Source organism: Bos mutus, chromosome 2 (genome assembly GCF_027580195.1).
Source record: "Bos mutus isolate GX-2022 chromosome 2, NWIPB_WYAK_1.1, whole genome shotgun sequence".
Taxonomy (NCBI): Eukaryota; Metazoa; Chordata; class Mammalia; order Artiodactyla; family Bovidae; genus Bos; species Bos mutus.
In genome coordinates this window covers 55,089,529-55,107,425 of record NC_091618.1, presented here as the reverse complement: position 1 = coordinate 55,107,425, position 17,897 = coordinate 55,089,529, and the positions used below count along the sequence as shown (strand labels likewise).

The 17,897-nt window shown below is 36.7% G+C and overlaps 1 protein-coding gene and 1 pseudogene across 1 annotated transcript in view; both read right to left on the bottom strand.

The window, feature by feature from the left end:
- TMEFF2 (transmembrane protein with EGF like and two follistatin like domains 2) overlaps positions 1-17,897 on the bottom strand; it is a 283,846-nt gene that overhangs the window by 115,150 nt on the left and 150,799 nt on the right. The window contains exon 5 of the mRNA XM_070380321.1: positions 12,400-12,496. Within this exon, the coding sequence (XP_070236422.1) occupies positions 12,400-12,496 (97 nt within the window). The remainder of the gene's footprint in view (positions 1-12,399; positions 12,497-17,897) is intronic.
- LOC138984977 (U6 spliceosomal RNA) lies at positions 17,122-17,208 on the bottom strand (annotated as a pseudogene).

Genomic DNA, 17,897 nt, shown 5'->3' with positions numbered 1-17,897 from the left:
CTGATGCTGAAGCTGAAACTCCAATACTTGAGCTACCTGATGCGAAGAACTGACTCATTTGAAAAGACCCTGATGCTGGGAAAGATTGAAGGCGGGAGGAGAAGGGTATGACAGAGGTTGAGATGGTTGGATGGCATCACTGACTTGATGGACATGAGTTTGAGTAAGCTCCATGAGTTGGTGATGGACGGGGAAGCCTGGTGTGCTGTAGTCGATGGGGTTACAAGGAGTCGGATACAACTAAGCGACTAAACTGAACTGAACCCCTAAGTCTGACCATCCAATGTCACTGTAGTACAAATAGCTCTGTTGTATTTTCTTTTCCCCAAATTGACAAATCTTTTTAGAGAAGGAAAAACATGTTTAGTTAAAATTAAACTGCATACTTCAACCACATATATTATTTTTGTATAACTGATCATTTGATGTTATATTTGAATGTCTTAAAGTATCATGTTTATGTAGATATCTATGTTTAAAGGACAATACATCACTAATTTCTGCTAATGTGAAGATAATATTTTATTTCTTGCTTTTCCCCACAACTGTTGTACACATCTTCCTGATATACATCTTTTAATATCTGCTGATTATAGGCACTTATGAGTAGTTGGGACCTAGCATTACTTTTATTACCCTGGATAATACAATTTTGATTGGAGAAAGTTCATTTTAGGATGAGCTCAGAGAACAGGGTAAACTATTATGTTAGAAACTTTGAAAAGACTGCAATGAACTCAAAAGAGCTATGGTAGACGATCACCCATCCCAAGTGAATAGTCATGGTTTCTTATGTTTCATTCATAGCTTAGTGGTGAAGGGATGAATGGACCCACTCCTGATTAATTTTACTTTGCACAGGGGTGGGGAACGGGAAGCTAGAAAAACCAGATATTTGTTTCCTTTATTTTCTTCTGTATACTATAATAAACATTTAGTTCTTCAGCATTATTGATTTTTGGATTGGATGTTGCATATAATTTTACAATTTGTTCAATCACTTATTCGATATTACATATTGTGTTTGTGAGGGAATGTTTCTGGGGCAGACTGATGTGGGCTGCCAAGGACTGCTTGCTGATTTGTTGTTTAGATGAACCAACACATACAATATATTACTGTTTGGAAGTAAAACACTGAAGACAAGCAAGAGTGTCTACCCAATTTAAAACACCTGTGGGAAGACAGTTTCTCAGTAAATAATGCTTATACCTCAGAAAGTTATTTGTTATGAATGCTCTGGATACAGACAAAGGAAATGTTTTCAGTACACATACTGTCTAGCCTTCTAGAGCTAACCAAGAAAGATGTTTAAGGTAGACTTAGAGGGGACTTAGGTTTTGGTAAGTTTTTTAGATCACAAATGTTAGGACATTGCCTCAAATCCACTTGTCTTGAGAAATGAAAAAATTTTTGAAAGAATAATTAGAATTTGGGCCACAGAAATTATGTTCTAATTGAAATACATTATTTATAAATTCGTTTAGCATTCATAAAAATCTCCAAATACAGCCTTAAGGTTAAGTAAAATTTTCAAGAGAGAGGCTTTGTTGATCTATAAAATATGATAGACTCATCAAAAATACATACACACACATGTGCAGGTCACATACACACAGACATGGGGGAAACATATCTCTAAATTTTACAGTAGTTATCTTGGAATAGTGGAATGGCATTGTAATATTTCTAGGCTTTTGACATTTCTATGATAAACATGTACAACTTTTACAATCAGAAAAAGCCAAAGCAAATACCATTTTTATGTAATCATCAAAACATACATGAGATTGGGAAATAAGCTTGGAATTATATTTATAAGTGCTAAATAAAAATGTATAGCAGAACATTGCCACTTAGGTAGGGATTAAGGCTCACCAGCATATGGGCCATATTTATTTGCCATTTAATTTGGTGACTCTTCCTTCTTTTTTATTTCATAATTTCTATTCTTGTAGTGAGAATATGAATGTGTAATAAACCTTCTTTTACATTTGGGAAGGCACATGTAGCCCATCAACTATTCCAAAAGTACTAAGGAATGAAGTCCTACCTTTCTTAATGAATGGCTTACTGAGCAGTGAGTGCCCTTGCTGTTCTGGGTTCCTCAATGGACTGCCTTTTGTACAGCCCTTTGAAATATTGCTAGTAGTGGCCCCAGCATTAAAGGAAGGAGGAGTGTGTAACACCATCAAGAAAAAGAAACGCAAAAAGGCAAAATGGATGTCTGAAAAGAGGAGAAGTGAAAGGCAAAGGGGAAAAGGAAAGATATCCCCACCTGAATGCAGAGTTCCAAAGAATAGCATGGAGAGATAAGAAAGCTTTCCTAAGTAAACAATGCAAAGAAATAGAGGAGAACAATAGAATGGGAAAGACTAGAGATCTCTTCAAGAAAATTAGAGATACCAAGGGAATATTTCATGAAAAGATGGGCACAGTAAAGGACAGAAATGGTATGGACTTAACAGAAGCAGAAGATATTTAGAAGAGGTGGCAAGAATACACAGAAGAACTATACAGAAAAGATCTTAATAATCTGGATAGCCATGGAAAGGTTATAACCATAACTTCTGGAAAGTGTGATCACTCACCAGGGTCAGACATCTTGGAGTGCGAGGTCAAGTGGGCTTTAGGAAGCCTCACTACAAACAAAGCTAGTGGAGGTGATGAAATTCCAGTTGAGCTATTTCAAATCCTAAAAGACGATGCTGTCAAAGTGCTGCACTCAATATGCCAGCAAATTTGGAAAACTCATTGGTGGCCACAGGACTGGAAAAAGTGTTTTCATTGCAATCCCAAAGAAGGGCAATGCCGAAGAATGTTCAAAATACCACACAATTGCACTCATTTCACATGATAGAAAGGTCATGCTCAAAATCTTCCAAGCTAGGCTTCAACAGTATGGGAACAATGGACTTCCAGATGTTCAACTGGTTTTAGAAAAGGCAGAGGAACCAGAGATCAAATTGCCAACATCTGTTGGATCATCGAAAAAGCAAGAGAGTTCCAGAAAAACATCTACTTCTGCTTTATTGACTACACTAAAATCTTTGACTGTATGGTCACAACAAACTGTGGAAAATTCTTAAAGAGATGGGAGTACCAGACCACCTTACCTGCCTTCTCAGAAATCTGTATGCAGGATAAGAAGCAAATGTTAGAAATGGACATGGAACAACTGACTTTCAAAATTGGGAAAAGGAGTACAGCAAGGGTGTATACCATCATTTGGCTTATTCAACTTATATGCAGAGTATATCATGTGAAATGCCAGACTGGGTGAACCACAAGCTGGAATCATGATTTCCAGGAGAAATATCAATAACTTCAAATATGCAGATGACACCACCCATATGGCAGAGAGTGAAGAGGAACGAAAAAGCCTCTTGATGAAGGTGAAATAGGAGAGTGAAAAAGCTGCCTTAAAACTCAACATTCAGAAAACTAAGATCATGGCATCAGGTCCCATCACTTCATGGTAAATAGATGGGAAACAATGGAAACAGTGGCATGTTTTATTTTGGAGGGGGGGTCCAAGATCGTTGCAGATGCTGACTCTAGCCATGAAATTAAAAGACACTTGCTCCTTAGAAGAAAAGCTATGACAAACCTAGACAATGTATTAAAAAGCAGAGACATTACTTCACTAACAAAGGTCCATATAGTCAAAGCTATGGTTTTACCAGTAGTCATGTGTTGATGACTCTGGATGTGAGAGTTGGACCATAAAGAAGGCTGAGCACCAAAGAATTGATGCTTTTGGACTGTGTTGGAGAAGACTCTTGAGAGTCCCTTGGACTGCAAGATCAAACCAGTCAATCCTAAAGGAAATCAACCCTGAATATTCACTGGAAGGACTGATGCTAAAGGTGAAGGTTCAATACTCTGGCCACCTGATGAGAAGAGCTGACTCATTGGAAAAGACTCTGATGCTGGGAAAGATAGAAGGCAGGGGCAGAAGGGGACGACAGAGGATGAGATGGTTGGATGGCATCACTGACTCAATGGATATGAGTTTGAGCTATGTCTAGGAGATGGTGAAGGACAGGGAAGACTGGTGTGCTGCAGTCCATGGGGTCTTAAAGAGTTGGACGTTGCTGAGCGACTGAACAACACCAACTTACTCAAAACCAGCAAACTGAACTTGAAACACCTCAAAGAACCAGGTTTTGGTCAAGATGTGTCTTGTCTCTTCAACCTCATGGTTAATAACCTGTTCATTCATTTGGGCACACGTAGTCAGAATAAAATGGCAAGCTACTCCAGTGTTCTTGCCTGGAGAATCCCAGGGACGGGGGAGCCTGGTGGGCTGCCGTCTATGGGGTCACATAGAGTTGGACATGACTGAAGTGACTTAGCAGTAGCAGCAGCAGTCAGAATAAGGATATTCTCCATCTTAAATGATTCAATATATCTGCAAAAAACAAATAAAAACCATACAATCTGCCAAAAATAAGGTGTATATATCTAATGGGAAAGAAAATATTTCAAAGGACATCATCGGTGATGTGAACCTGGTATTGTTAGACTTTAATACAAAGTGGTTGTATTTTCTATTTCAAAAACAAAAAAATGTGAAATTCTATACCAAGTATATCCAACATGTATATGTGTGCCTTATACACATAATACACATTGCACACACACACACACACACATCATTAAACATATGAAAAGATAATAAGTGGTGATTATGGGCATGGTGTCTGGAGTCAGCCTAGTAGGGTTCAAATCCTAATTCTTCCACTTACTGTTAGGCTTTGGGTGGTTTGCTTAACCTCCGTGTGCCTCAGTTTCCTTTTGTGTAAAATGAGAATTGTTAGCGTATCTAACCTCATAAGGTTGCATGCGTCTGTGCTAAGTTGCTCAGTCGTGTCTGACTCTTTGCGACACTATGGACTACAGCCTGCCAGCCTTCTCTGTCCATGGGATTCTCCAGGCAAGAATAGATTCTTGCCTGGATTGCCATGCCCTCCTCCAGAGGATCTTCCTGACCCAGGGATTGAACCCTTGTCTCGGCATCTCCTGCATTGCTAGGCCAATTCTTTAGCACCACCTGGGAAACCCTTTATAAGATTAGCAAGAGGATTAAATAGCTCCATGAATGTAAATATTACCATGGTACTTGCCACACAGGAAACACATGCTTTTGAAAATCCTGCCATCTTTTGACGACTAGAATGAGATTCTTTTTTTTTTTTTCTTTTTATCTTTGAGACTGGGATGTTATGTTGTGATGTTGGAGCAGGGGGCTTGTATTCCCTGATTTAAGGCACAGGACTCTCTGAGTTGGAATATACTAGAAACTGAGTGAGAAAACTCAAGCAAAATTTGTGTATGGGAGCTTGGTGAGTGAGCACTAGAAGTAAGGCAGGCGTGCCCCATTAGCAGAGTACAGTTTACCCAAGCAGGTAAAAGGGAAACAAGTAATGAAAAGAGTTAGTTTAGTGGTAGAAATACAACCTAGGCTTAGAAGTTTTGTTTCCTTTATTCTGCCTTCATGTAGTATTTCATTATTTTTATATAAAATGGAAGTTACCTGATTTCTACTGTCTGAACTAAATAAAAATTATGAAAACATATGAAACATATTAAAGTTTCCAATACTTTCTTCCTGTATATCTTGGTACGCTACACCGGATCCACATCTGCACCTAATTAAGTTTCACTAATCATTGCATGATAAATAGCATGGTTGAGGCATAATTACTGAGAAAAATTCAAAAGACTCTTCAGAACTTATGTGAAAATCCAATTCCTTTCTAAGCAACCCAGTATGTGGAAGACCTGAGGTATGTCTTTATTTTAAAGACCATGATTTATTTTCAAATTTCAATTTTATTTTAAAAGTCTCACTTTTTGCAAAGCCCAGCTCAAATTTGGAGGTAGGTTAGTTGTATATTTTTTGGTTTGTCTGTTTTTGGAATGACCTATTGTGCATTTGAAGTGGCATCATTATTTATTCATCTTGCTAAGTAACACTTAAAAGTGTTCAGCTTCAGTTTGCAGGCCTGACTATTTACCTGGTGGCTCAGATGGTAAGGAGTCTACCTGTAATGTGGGAAGCCTGGGTTCAATCCCTGAGTTGGGGAAATCCCCTGGAGAAGGAAATGGCAACCCACTCCAGTATTCTTGCCTGGGAAATCTCATGGATGGCTACAGTCAATGGGGTTGCAAAGTGTTGGACACAACTGAGCAACTTCATGTTCTTTCTTTCTATTGGCTGAGGGATGTGTGAGTCATAGACATGGTGTTTGTAGGCATAGACCGTTGCACAGACTGTGTTACAAATACTAGTCCTATTTACAATGGTACTTTTTAAGTTGTGTGAAATTTTTAAAAAGTACAAATTATTTTTTCTTGTTTAAGATAGGCAGATAAATACAAGAAGGAAATAACATGATTAAACTCTTTTATATTAAGACAGATTTGCTAAAAATGCAAACATCAGCATATTTTTCTTGAAATTATGGAAGAGGAAAGAGGTGCGTTTCCCTAAATCAGGAGCTATATATTTCCCCCTCTCTCTGAAAAAAAATTCTGGGCGAAAGGAAGTGTTAAAGGAATGAGAGATGTCTCCTCTTCAGACCCCGCCCATCTATACAAACAGATGGCACGACGGCAGTTTTCAGAAGTGACAACCTTGTCTTCCTGGCAGAGAAGAGGCAATTTGAGGGAGGCAACACACTAACTACAGGTGACTTAGAATTAAGAAGGTTTCCTCATAAAGCCTTAGATCCAACTAAAACTTTGGATTTTCTGGACTAGAATCATTTTCTATTTTTGTTTGTGTGAGTGTGTGTTTTATTCTCTCCAAGAGTAAACTCACATCAGAAGTCAGTCCTAATTATGGTAAACACATTTACAGTTCTAAGGCAAGAGAGCAAAGGGAATCAGTAGAAAGAAAACACCCTGGGGGAAGACTGAATGAACTCACGGTTCACTAAAATTTTGTGACTAATCAGCATCTTCTTTAGATATCCCACATATAATCCCAACTGATCCTTTTACTTGGTAGAAAATATTTGGAAACTTTCCAATTGCAACACAATCTTTTTTTCAATTGTTGACCAGTAGCAGTTTTAAGAAGAAATTATTTCAAAATCTTAAGACTTAGAGGTGTCCTAATTTTCCCTATTAAACTTATAACCCAAATGTACTGAAGTCACCAGGATCTAAGGCCTAATTCACTTATATGTATGGTGAAATCTAGCGCCAAGGAGCATCCTCAGCTACTGCCCTGCTTCAAATATTCATGATTCTCCACAGTCCAAAATGCATTAAAGGTGGGAATGATGCCAATGATACACAGTCTTCCTAGTGACAAGAAGCCTTCTTAGATCAAAGGAGCAAGATGTTAAAGACTTCAAACTAAACTGTCTTTGTGAGAGAGGCTCACAAAAGGGATGCCAAATCCCACACCCTGTTTTCAGTTACAGAACATCAATGAAATAAAGGAAAAAATAGATGCTCATTCATTTTTTCTTCTGAACTCTTTTTACTAAATGACTTTGCTTTTCTCCTTTCTTACCATTACAGTTAAACACAAGGATTGGATGCACAAAAACTGAAAAACATCATTAATTCTTTCAAAGACAAAATCAATGACTACTGAAGAATTAATAGCATTTAAGCCAATATGATTTTGCTAATGGGGGCTGTGTGTTGAGAATAATACAAGAGCAATGTTAAGACCAGTACAGGAGCCATAAAGCACATGCATGAAGTAAATATACATAATAATTTAGGTTGCCCCTTTATGTCATTTGTCATCCAGCTCCATGTGTTCTTACACCTGTGCTCCCTTGCTTGATCTAGTCTAATACCTTGGAAATGTTAGGCATGCAGCCAATTGCATCCTCAGCCATTCCTATGATCAGACCCAGCTATCAACTTGCTTTTTTCTTATATTAAATCAGGAATCAACCCCAGGGCTCTGAACTACTTCTGACTGACAGGACCAACAGAAAGTTCTAGGCTAATTACTTCTTAGGACTACTTTCCAGTGCAAAGAGTTGCTGCTGACCTACTTTGGACTTACTGAAATAATTTATCAGGTAAGATAATTAAGGGAATATAAAACTATTTCTAAAACCAAGCAAGTATCAGAAATATTTGTTGAAATCCTAAGTTAGTATTCCCAGTGCTATCAGATGGGGCTTTATTGCTTTACAATGAGTCAGTTTTATTATGTCTGACTTGGAAGCCCTTCTTTTTTTTTTATAAATTATACTTGGCAGAATGTATTTGAGAGTCTCTTTGATGTATAAATGTATTATTTTTTACTCTTTTTCAGCCTGTATATAAAGAGAAACAATCTTCTAAGCCCTTCTTTTCTTTGCCTCTTAACCCTTTACCCATAAATAGGCATGCACATCCCTTTGCACAGGTGTTCCATTATTTTTGAAGTCTATTCTAAGTAAAGGGATGCCTCAGTGTGAGAGTAGATTTAGCTGTGGTGTGGATCACTCACCATGTGGACTTTTAACTCTCTTTTGAAAGCATAACTGTTTCTTATATATAGGTAAATATCTATAACTGAAGAATCTTTTGTAGCAATGTTCTTTCTTTTCTGTTGATAAAATCTGACCATTTTATATAGCCTTGATGTTTTCCATAAGAAAAAGAAAACAAGAAGAAAACCTTGAAAGGACACCATAGAACATAAGGGAGAGGTTGTATAAGCTTATAAATCATCTGTTTTTTCCAAAATAAAGGCATTAACATGTTATATTAATAGTACTATGATTTATCAATGTCATTCTTTGTTATTTTTTTATCCTATTCCTCTACTCTCCTTTCCCTTCCCCCATTTATTTTTAAAAATTTTCTTCCCCCTGTCCAATGTAACTTGCTTCTTAACTCAAAAACTCATCTAACTATGAAAACAAGATCCGCTGATTGCATATTGGCTTTTTAATTCTAACAAAGATTTACCTTCATCTAGAAAATATCTGAACATCATTGAATAGCTAGATTTAGTCCTTGTAGTAAAATGTAAATATTAATTTCTTAATTTAGGGTTAAAGAAAAATCAGGAATTAGTATTTCACATTTGTTTCAGTATTGCAGTTACAATAATATTATTTCTCAGTAGTATTTATTCACATCTTGTTATTACTTTGTAATGTAGAGTTGAAGAAACTTTATGCATAAAACTGTAGTTTAGTTAATGTCAAAGGAAAAGAGAAAGCTAAACACTGACTTGTCATCTTTGTTTCCACACAGCATACACAGTGTTTTATGTTTGTGAGAGGACCTGACTGTGGTTTCATCCAAAATCAATAGCACATCAAGCTCCCCTGATCCAGTTGACTAGTACTAGAATCAGATCACTCCCCTATTGCTTCCTATCTTACTTTATAGCCTTTTGCATTCCATGCCTATTTAATTTCATTTATTGGTTTCTTCTTGTGTCCTTCAGCTGTTTCCAATCTGCCCTTCATGGCCATAACTAAATACAATATGTTAACATACAAAGATATTTATGTAAATGAAAATCAATACGCTTCTCATTTCAGCACCATTCGTTCTTGCTTACATTGGACATTTTTAGTACATTTTATTTAAATGCGAACAACTTTTCATTCTTGCCGGGGAAGTATAATGATCTTCTTGGCTCCCTGCCCCTTGCATCCCTCTAATCTTCACAGCTATGGCCACTTAGCCCCATCTGGAGGTTCAGCTTTATTCTGCATTTTGGAACTAATCTTGTCTCTAGGCTGGGGGCGTACAAGATGTCCTAGCCAAAAGCTAACTGATTCATCCACCAGCAGCCTTGCTGCTGGCTTCATTCTGACCCTGTAACTTATTTCTGAGATCCAAGGGCTTGTCCCAGCCCTTTGTAGCCAAGACTTGGCTCTGTACACTAGTTCCAGTAGGTGGGTATCCAGTATCTGTCCTTGGTTCATTTTCCAATTCCTTGATGATTGAGGTTCTGCTGTGCCCTTCTTCCTGTTCCCTTTGTAACTGAATTTCTTTTCCTAATTCCAGTAGCCATGGCTGTTGAATCTTTCTGATGCCACTTAACTTGCTCTAATCTCCTTGTTCTGTCGACCCACATACCACAGATCTGAGCTTTTGCTAGAACACCAGAGTGACACTGCTTGCCTGGACATTTTCCCACTGCCTGCTGCAGGCTTCTCTCTTGTCCCCAGCTCTAACCCTGCAGGTCTTGAGTCATTGGATCTAAGCTGCCTGCAATCTGTCCATCACATTATTCCAGACATGACAGGGGAGAAATATTTTAATTGCATCTTTGGTTGAATTGTTATGCTAACATCCTCGAGTTACTTTCACCTCATATGTTTATCTTGACCTGCCACTTAAACACTTTAAAACTCAATTTCCTCTTTGTAAAGTGATCATAATAGAATCTACTCCTAGGGTTATTATATAACTGAGAAATAAAGAATGCATACATATAGGTCAAGCCCATAGTAAATAATCAGTCATTTTAATCTGCTATTATTATATCATTTCTTAGATCTTTGCAGTTGTAAAGTGAAAATATGTCACTTAAAAGTGATCATTAGACAAGAATGGGGAATGGGAAATTCTTAAGAAAAAATTAGGGATCCATGTGAATTTGTTAAAAGTAGAATAGCTGATAGCAAGATATTTAATAGCATTAAAAATAAAGTTAAACTATAGATATAGTCATCAACAAACATTAATAACCAAGATATTTTAAAGATACATTTCCTATCAATGTGTCTTAATATATAATGACTAAAACTGCACAGAGCTTTAAAGTATTTCAGTCAGTTCAGTTCAGTCACTCAGTCCTGTCTGACTCAAAGCATTTAGAAGGAGAATAATTCTCTGAGTCAGTCATTTATCTTAGAGCAATATTTATACAACCATCTGGGGAGTTTTAATAAGCAAAGTTTTAAGTCCCACTTCTCTGAAATTCTGATTCATTAATTTTGACATGGAACTAAAGATGTGTTCCAAAAATTCCATAAGTAATCCTGATGATCAGCCAGGTTTGGGAACCAAAAATTCATCAGTCATTAAGATGTCCAGGAAATTATTAAGAACACATATGTTTGTTTACCTCAGGATGGTCAAACTAGTGCATAGACTCCCTGACTTGGCTCCTAGCTGACCACTGGCTAGAAATGTCTGACAGACATGAAAATCCTACTGATGCCAGCTTATATTAATGGGTGACTGTTTCACCTGGCTGGGTAATAGCAGTGCCTACTTGTAAGTACTTTGTTAATTTACCTTAAGAATCTCAGTTTGCTCAGTTGGAATCCTCAGTTTAATCTACATTAAAAATACTCTAAATTGTTTCAGGTACAGACTGTTTCATTTTTGTCAAAATTGTCTTGCCTTAATTTTTCCTGTTTCTTAGCTAAATTCCCTCCACCCACAAAATGTTTCATCAAAATGACTGTGCTTTTTTCCCCCAACTCTACCGAGGTATAATTGGTATACAACATTGTAAATGTTAAGGTGTACAATGTGTATATTGCAATGTGATCACCACTACAGTGTTAGCTAACACTTCCATCACCTCACATAATTACCAGTTATTTTTTATGTGTGGTGAGAACATTTAAGATTTACTCCCTTACCTACTTTGATCAAAATGATTGTTAACTGCTCTAGGCAAACACACACACAAAAATGAAAGGGCTCCTGTTTGCTTTCCTGAAAGGTATGTGTATAAAAATTGTATATTAAGAGAGAGAGAAAGAAAGATCGCCTCTTTCTACTATTATGCCACACAAAAACCTTTGGGTTGTTCACTGTGGGTATGAGATCTGGGTAGGGCCAATACACGTGGCCCCTGGAGAAGGAAATGGTAACCTACTCCAGTATGAGAGTGGATGCCCTAGAAGGCAGACCCATTTAAAATAATGAATATTCAAAATCTGTTCAGTGTATCTTTAAAGGAGAAGCTGAGTAACACCTGGGTGAAGGGAATAGTTGATCCTAGACAGTGGCTCAGAAACCATTCCTTGCTCTAACAGCTCCCTAATTCAGCTATGGGTGCGCATATATATACCTTTAAATAAAATCTCTGCGGTTACCCAGATACACCATCTTGGAGCAGATTAGCAATTATCCATTGTTTCTTGACCATGCTTCTTGAGAGGTGTTCTGGTAAATACACTTTTTCTCTCCATCTCTTAACATTGACAGTATTTGGGAGTCTCAGTGATATCTTACTGTATCTTATCAAGTAATTCCCTAGACAGCTGTTTGGCTGACCCAACTCTTAGTTCAGCTGCCGAAATTCTTTCCTGTTATTGTAGCCCTCATCTTTCCTAGTTGAGAACTGGATTTTAAAAAATGCTGAAAATGTCTTCTTTTAGGAAATAATTGATACAGCAAAAATAAATTATTTACCATTATTTTGTTTAAAAGAATAAAACAGCACATTACCAGACATCCTCAGCATCTTCATCACATTCTGCACCAAACTGGCAAATATCACAGGTGGATGTCTCCTTTTGACTGGTTTCTCCTGAGCCTTCATGGACTAGGATAGAAAAAACGGAATGAAAAGAATTCAGATAAGTGAGCATAATATCAACTCCAAGACTATTTTATATGAAAGCTGCTACTTTTCCAATGGACATTTTTGCAATTGGAGCTCCATTGTCATATTCGACTCTCTTCTTCCCTAAATTTGAAGAAAACAATGATATGCTAGCTACTGAAATGTAGTGAACAATTCTTTTTACCAGAAAAATAAAAAAAACAATAGAGTTTATTGGATTTATTAAAATTGGTTGCTTAATAAATCATATGAAAGAATTAACTAAAAATAATTTAAATTGGATAGTATCACTGACTCAATGGACATGATGTTGTGTAAGCCCCGGGAGATGGTGAAGGACAGGGAAGCCTGGCATGCTGTAGTACATGGGGTCGCAAAGAGTTGGACTTGACTGAGTGACTGAACAACAACAAAATTGTTACTGGCCTAGAGGAAAAATCTATAAGAGGAAAAGTCTATAAGAAACATTTAAAATTTTCTCAGTCCTAAATTATAAACTTTTTCATTAAAAGGCTTTAATATATAATTTATAAAATTTGGGTGGGCAGCTTTGACTTTTTAGATATGTCTTTTAGCCCCCTCAAGATGTAAAAAGTACTTATAAGGAAAAATATATTAATTATAAATTTTAGAAAACACATTTTAATTGGTTTTTACACTACTTTATTGAATTCTTACATAAATGTTGCACAGAGCCCATCATAGTGATTTCTTCTATAAGGGCTATGAACGTATATTTTATTTAAAAATATATACTTGTCATTGATGATAGTTATTCATATTGGCTTAGACCATAAATTACAAGTGTAAAAATATGCTGTATACAATCTACTTATAAAAGTAAGCTTTCAAAATTAGGAAACAATAGTGTAAATCAATTTTAAAAATTTAGTATTTGAGTTCAAGAAATAAAAATCTGAGCAATCCTTTTAGATGAAGATTACTATTTATGAATTAAAAAATATGTAGTTGACAGCAAAAATAGCTTTGCTTATAGATGAAAAACTGCAACAACTTAACAACTGCATAGATAATATTATTCCATGGACAGATTATATACTTAAAAACATGTTTAAATCCAAAGATCCTTAAAAAGTGCATTTTTGCAAAAGGTTATGCATTTTCAATAGAAAAAGAATATAAACAATTAAGTATGGCATTGGCTTCTAGCATTATGAACCCTAGAAAGGTAACATTTTTAACAAAGACATCATTTATTAAAGTGCACCCTGAACCTAACATATTCAACCTTACTTATTTAATATGATATTTTCATAATTTATTCTTTGTCTATTAACATGAGAGTTATTGATAGTTACAAAAGCAAAGCTCTTTATTCCTTATTTTCCAATTTACTGCTCTGCAAATAAATGATTTGACTTACCAGAATAACAACAACAACAAAACAAAACCATCATTTAGAGTTGTGTTTTACAGTTTTTCCAGGAAAGATAGATTTATTTTTTCCAAAGCAACATTTTTCCCCCGTACTTGATTTACACTGCACTTTAAAAAAGTTATGAATTAAACAGATCAACTTCAATAGCAAGAGTACTGATGTTATAGTTTTTAAATTGAAGTCTAAAAAAATGGTGTTCCTCCCCAGAAAGAAAGAGGAATTCTAGACTCTGCTAAAATAGACAGCACTTATTATCCACTCTATTACATTAATAGAGGCGAGACCATTAGAGTGGACTATGGGGATAAGAAGGAAGCTGGGGCCTCACCTCGGGGGAGCCTGAACAGCTGAGGCCCATCTCTTTATTACTTTCTTATTATTAATGCAACACAGAAACTGCTAATGGGAGAGAGCCTTTTAGTGTTAGCAAGATTAGCAGCTTCTAGACTAAAACTTCCCATCACTCAGGAAACATACTAACACATGGGAAGGTCCTTAATGAACAGTTATAGCCACTTATGGGCAGCCCCATCTTCTTTCACAGCAGGGATCCTTGGTTAGGGATCTACTGAAAGTAATCCAGGTGATGAATCGTGCTAACTCAGCGGAACTAATAATAATATTTCTATTGGAAGTCACATTATATTTTTATAAAAGGGCAGTTACTGGTAGACTTGAGATGTTTGGAAATTCTCCCACATGGAGAAGTAAGCCCAGAAGCAGCAGTAGTAAAATCTCTCTCAACAAATATTCTGGGAATAAAATGTGAAGCAATCACAATGAAAAATAAAGTAAAATATTTCCATGCTTTCTGAAGCACAGATTTGCACCTTTGTAATAAACAAATCAGCACCCAGCTTTCATTTAACACTATAGACCAATGATTCTTAAATAAGGTTGGGCTCAGAACCTCTGGTAGATTTGATTTGTTAATTTACACATTGTTTTTTTAGAGGAGCTGCTATCTTATCTTAGGTTGCTCTATCATGTCAAACTCTTTGCCATCCCTTAGACTGTAAGGGCTCTAGGCTCCTCTGTCTAAGGGATTTCTCAGGCAAGAATACTGGAGTGGTTTGCCATTTCCTTCTCCAGGGGATCTTTCTGACCCAGCGACTGAACTCAAGTCTCCTGCATGGCAGGCCGGTTCTTCACCACTAAGCCACCACAGAAGCACTCAGGGTGCTATGGCCATAGACTATGTATTGTTTTTTAGATAAATGCATTGAGATATCCTCAGAGGTACTGAATTTGTAGGCCTGAGGCTTGGAAATATATATAAATATATACACATACACACACACACACATACATACTCTTAACAACTTGCTCCTAAGCATCTCTGCCTAAACAATACTGAGAAGACTTCCTCTGTCTCAAGCATCCTCCTCTTGCAGTGAATGTCTGGCTCAGGACTTCTGTCACTTTAAAGTGCACAGGAAGCACCTGGAGGTTTTGTTAAAATAAAGATTCTGATTCAGTAAATATGAGGTGTATCCTGAGGTTCTAAATTTCTTACAGGCTCCCAGAAACTGCTGCTGCTGGTCCACAGACCACATTTTGAGTAGCAAGGATAGTATTTTTCCAACCACAATTCATAATGTATTAGTGGGTAGGGAAATAGTGGGTCACTATCAGCATTTTGCAAACATTTTTGTAAACATGAAGCAGAAGGTATGGGGACAGAAAACACAGACCGCATCTTATTTAGCAAGTATAGTATTTATTTTATAACACTATTTTCGTTATACATATGATATCCAACCAGAGCTGCAACGTAAATTTCATTTCTTTCTAAAGGTCACAGTCACAAAAGCTTGAAAAGTATTGAATTAGCACATGCTAGATCCTTGGAAATCATGTGTTGAACTGTACTGTTTCTTTTTCCTGTTCTTTTCAAAGTATAAAAAATAGGAAGAATTGGTGCTTAATTATTTGCATTCATTTGCTGATTATGCAGGAATGAGATCCATTTATACTAAAGTCTTATTTTAAACATACATTTGTATTTTAAACCTTTTATTTTGAGTTGTAAAGTAAAACAATTATTTCCCTTTATTCTATAAAACACTGGAGGAGGGCATGGCAACCCACTCCAGTATTCTTGCCTAGAGAATCCCATGGAGAGAGGAGACTGGCAGGCTGTGGTCCATGGGGTCACAAAGAGTCAGATACAACTGAAGTGAATAAACACAGCACACAGTTTACAAAAGGTTAGGTTTCAGCCCATGATTGAGGGAAATTTGAGGAGTAAGGGAGGTGGAGCTCCTGAAAGCATATTTTATATAACTGTGTGGTTTAGTTGCTAAATTGTGTCCAACTCTTTGCAACCCCCATGGACTGTAGCCCACTATGCTCCTCTGTCCATGGGATTTTCCAGACAAGAATACTGGAGTGGGTTGCCATTTCCTCCTCCAGGAGATCTTCCTGACCCAGGGATTGAACCCTGGTCTCCTGTTCCTGATTGCTGCAGGCAAACTCCTGCATTGCAGGCGAATTCTTTGCCAACTGAACCACCAGGGAAGGCCATTTTATGGTTTTTAAATATATTTTATATATGCTACCCTACCCTGGTGGCTCAGACAGTAAAGTGTCTGCCTACAATGCGGGAGATGTGGGTTCAGTCCCTGGGTTGGGAAGATCCCCTGGAGAAGGAAATGGCAACCCATTCCAGTACTCTTGCCTGGAAAATCCCATGGATGGAGGAGCCTGGTAGGCTACAGTCCATGGGGTTGCAAAGAGTTGGACATGACTGAGTGACTTCACTATGCTATGCTATAGTTATAACTGATTTAATTAATTCCTATAAGAGTATTCTGGATTGGAACATTATAAGAGATGATCAAATTACCTCTCTCCTAAATTCTCCCTGCCCTCATAGTTTCATCTGGAAATTGTTACCAAAATTCCTTTATCATGACCCTGTTCTGGCCCCACTCAGCTTCTCACAGTGGATGTGCCCGCCTATTAGTCCAGTTCTCTTATGAACTCACTATAATGCCTCTGTGCCTCTTATAATATTCCTAACTTATATTATTTCTTTTTTTTTTATTCTTTAAATCAGAATTTCAAGCTTTTTAAAATTTTATTTTTAATGGGAGGATAATGACAATATCGTGTTGGTTTCTGCCATCCATCAACTTGAATCAGCCATATGTATACATATGTCTCCTCCCTCTTGAACCTCTCTCCCCATCCCATTCTTCTAAAAAATATGGAATTTTTCACATGCACAGGGGTAATGCTAATCTTTTTATCATTCCAATTTTAGTATATGTGCTGCTGAAGTGAGCACACTATGTTATACTATTTCTGAAAATATGAAATATTAATGTTCAAACACAGTTATTCAATGTCATTTATTTGATTCAAAATTTCAATAAATTTTACATTCAGTGAAATGCTCATGTCTTTCAATCAATATTGAGGAACACATGCCAAGGACCAACTCAATCATTCCAGAAAGTTTGATTTTTCCGACTTTTCAGCCATTTCTCTACCACTGTTCTGTCTTTCTATATAAGCCAATCAGTAACCTGATCTGTCACCACAGATGAACTATTCTGGAATATCACATCAAAGGAATCATACACTATGTAATTATTGTGTTCAGTTTCTACCAGTTAAAACATCATAGTTTTAAGATGAATTCAGGTAGTTGCCCATATCAGTAGTTTATTTCTGTTACTTAGTATTCAGTTGAGTGAATATACCACAGTTTATTTTTCCATTTTCTTGTCCAAGGACATCTGGTTGTTTTCAGTTACTGGCTGGAAACAATAACTATTTATGAATAAAGCTGTTACAAATATTCTTGTAAAAGACATTTTGTGTACATGAGTTACTTCTCTCAGACGAATACCTCACAGTGGGATTCTGATATTCAGATAGCCACACCAGCTTTCGTTTGCTTATTGTTTCTATCATTTTTTTTTTTACTTTCAACCTGTTAGCTTATGTCTAAAGTGTGTTTCCTGTAAACAA